This window comes from Nansenia antarctica, assembly GCF_963989245.1.
Source record: "Nansenia antarctica genome assembly, chromosome: 3".
NCBI classification, from domain to species: Eukaryota; Metazoa; Chordata; class Actinopteri; order Argentiniformes; family Microstomatidae; genus Nansenia; species Nansenia antarctica.
In genome coordinates, this window is record NC_137688.1 from 62,087,495 (window position 1) to 62,090,917 (window position 3,423).

Genomic DNA, 3,423 nt, shown 5'->3' on the forward strand with positions numbered 1-3,423 from the left:
TTGCTCTGCGCACATTGAAAAAGTGACTCCCTCCACCACGCTACACCTCCCCGGTTCCCCGGACCCCCAGTCCCCCGGACCGGTCCAGTACTTCCTTGGACGGACAGCTGCCGTGTAACCTCAGAAAAAAAAGAAGAAAAAAAAAGACTTGATCAGCGCGTCGTTGCGTGATTCTTGGATATCTCAACCTACTCGCGGACACAGAGATGGAGGACCCCTCAGACCACCTGTCTCTCACCAGGAGCCCCTCAGACAACCTGTCTCTCGCCAGGGACACGGAGGACCCCTCAGACAACCTGTCTCTCACCAAGACCCGCGGCTTTTACAACTTTACCGAGGACTGGAATCACTGGATACCGGACGGGAGAGAAACGATAGATTTTGTCATCCGGTGTGTGATCCCGTCCGTGTACCTGCTGATCATCTCCGTGGGGCTGCTGGGGAACATCACCCTGGTGAAAATCTTCGTCACCACCAGCGCGATGAGGAGCGTCCCGAACATCTTCATCTCGAGCCTGGCTGCCGGGGATCTGCTGCTGCTGGTCACGTGCGTCCCGGTGGACGCGTCCCGTTACTTCTTCGAGGAGTGGATCTTCGGCACGGTCGCCTGCAAACTCATACCGGCGATCCAGCTGACGTCAGTCGGCGTGTCGGTGTTCACGCTCACAGCGCTCAGCGCTGACAGGTATGAAGAGTTTACAGGTGGAAATGTTTTGGTTGTTTGTTTTTGTGGTCCGTTAGTTAGTCACTCACGTAGGACATCAACATATAGCCTATGGCCGTGTGAAAGTGCTAAAATCATAACACCGATTTCAAATTTCAAATCACTGTTTAATTTATATGAATATACTGTCTTAAAAGTACAGTAGAGTTCAATGCGTGATATTATGTCATGAGGGATAGTATCACCACCACCACCACCAATTCACCATCATCATCATCATCATTTACATTTGAACCTTTTAACAGACGCTTTTATCCAAAGCAACCTACAGTTAGATATTCCATGCAGGGACAGTGTCCCTGGAGTAGCTCAGGGCTAAGTGCCTTACTCAAGGACACACTAGTGGTGGTGTTCCCAGGTCTTACTCAAGGACACACTAGTGGTGGTGTTCCCAGGTCTTACTCAAGGACACACTAGTGGTGGTGTTCCCAGGTCTTACTCAAGGACACACTAGTGGTGGTGTTCCCAGGTCTTACTCAAGGACACACTAGTGGTGGTGTTCCCAGGTCTTACTCAAGGACACACTAGTGGTGGTGTTCCCAGGTCTTACTCAAGGACACACTAGTGGTGGTGTTCCCAGGTCTTACTCAAGGACACACTGGTGGTGGTGTTCCCAGGTCTTACTCAAGGACACACTAGTGGTGGTGTTCCCAGGTCCTACTCAAAGACACACTAGTGATGGTGTTCCCAGGCCTTACTCAAGGACACACTAGTGATGGTGTTCCCAGGTCTTACTCAAGGACCCACTAGTGGTGGTGTTCCCAGGTGGGACTTGAACTCATGGCTCATCATCATCATCATCATCATCATCATCATCATCATCATCATCATCATCATCATCATCACCATCACCATCATCATCATCATCATCTTCATCATCCCACTGCGTAAATGATATATATTATGACTACCTGCACACTACCTGATTACTTGAACACTACTTCTACCTGAACTTCCTGTACTGCTCCATATCTGTACTATATTGCATACTGTATTATCTCATTGTAACCTGCACAGCATTTTGCACTACTGTTCCACTGCAGTACGACTGGTCCCGCTGTAGTACAACTACCGTCACTTTATCTTTTTTTTTTCCATTTTACTTTATTCTATAATTGTTGATTTTGTATTCTGCTTCATTCTATTATTGTTGATTTTGTACCCTGCTTTATTCTATTATTATTGATTTTGTATTCTGCTGCAACGCCAATGTCGAAGAACCTGAACCCAAGAATGTTACTCTGTGTACCGTACATTGATGTAATAAAAGCAATTTTGATTCTGATCGTCATCATCTTCATCACCTCCACCATCATCACCATCTTCTTCACCTCCACCATCATCATCATCATCATCATCATCATCATCATTATCACCACCATCATCATCATCTTCATCACCTCCACCACCATCATCATCTTCTTCACCTCCACCATCATCACCATCTTCATCACCACCTCCATCATCATCTTCTTCTTCATCACCACCTCCACCACCATCATCATCTTCATCACCTCCACCATCATCACCATCATCATCATCATCATCTTCACCACCTCCTCCACCATCATCATCTTCACCACCACCACCTCCACCACCATCATCATCTTCATCACCACCACCGCCATCATCTTCATCACCACCACCACCACCACCACCATCACCACCACCATCATCTTCATCACCACCACCACCATCATCTTCATCACCACCACCACCACCACCATCATCTTCATCACCATCACCATCATCATCATCTTCATCATCACCACCACCACCACCATCATCTTCATCACCATCACCATCATCATCATCTTCACCACCTCCACCACCATCATCTTCATCACCACCACCACCACCACCACGTTCATCCACAAGGAGGAGAGAAGGAGAAGAGAGGAGGAGAGGAAGAGAGGATGAGAGGATGAAAGGAGAGGAGGAGAGGAATAGAGGAGGAGAGGAGAGGAAGAAAGGAGGAGAGGGAGGTAGAACACCTGGGGAGGATGGGGGAGGTAGAACACCAGGGGAGGATGGGGGAGGTAGAACACCAGGTGAGGCTGGGGGAGGTAGAACACCAGGGGAGGCTGGGGGAGGTACAACACCAGGTGAGGCTGGGGGAGGTAGAACACCAGGGGAGGCTGGGGGAGGTAGAACACCAGGGGCCTCATGTATAAACGTTGCATACGCAAAAAAGCATGCGTATGCAACTAAGATGCACATTTTCTGACCTGTAAAAAAGAACTTGGCGTGCTGCTCCTCCTCCACACTGGGTCTCATGCTGCTCCTCCTCCACACTGGGACCCATGCTGCTCCTCCTCCTCACTGGGACTCATGCTGCTCCTCCTCCACACTGGGACTCATGCTGCTCCTCCTCCACACTGGGACCCATGCTGCTCCTCCTCCTCCTCACTGGGACCCATGCTGCTCCTCCTCCTCACTGGGACTCATGCTGCTCCTCCTCCTCACTGGGACCCATGCTGCTCCTCCTCCTCACTGGGACCCATGCTGCTCCTCCTCCTCACTGGGACCCATGCTGCTCCTCCTCCTCACTGGGACCCATGCTGCTCCTCCTCCTCACTGGGACCCATGCTGCTCCTCCACCTCACTGGGACCCATGCTGCTCCTCCTCCTCACTGGGACTCATGCTGCTCCTCCACACTGGGACCCATGCTGCTCCTCCACACTGGGACCCATGCTGC

General features: G+C 50.4%; 1 protein-coding gene across 1 annotated transcript in view; it reads left to right on the forward strand.

Moving 5' to 3' along the window:
• Window positions 1–206: 206 nt before the first annotated feature.
• Window positions 207–3,423, forward strand: part of nmbr (neuromedin B receptor) — a gene marked incomplete at both ends in the record, with an annotated part of 18,072 nt that continues 14,855 nt past the window's right edge. Inside the window, one exon of the mRNA XM_080527421.1 lies at window positions 207–685. Within this exon, the coding sequence (XP_080383547.1) occupies window positions 207–685 (479 nt within the window). The remainder of the gene's footprint in view (window positions 686–3,423) is intronic.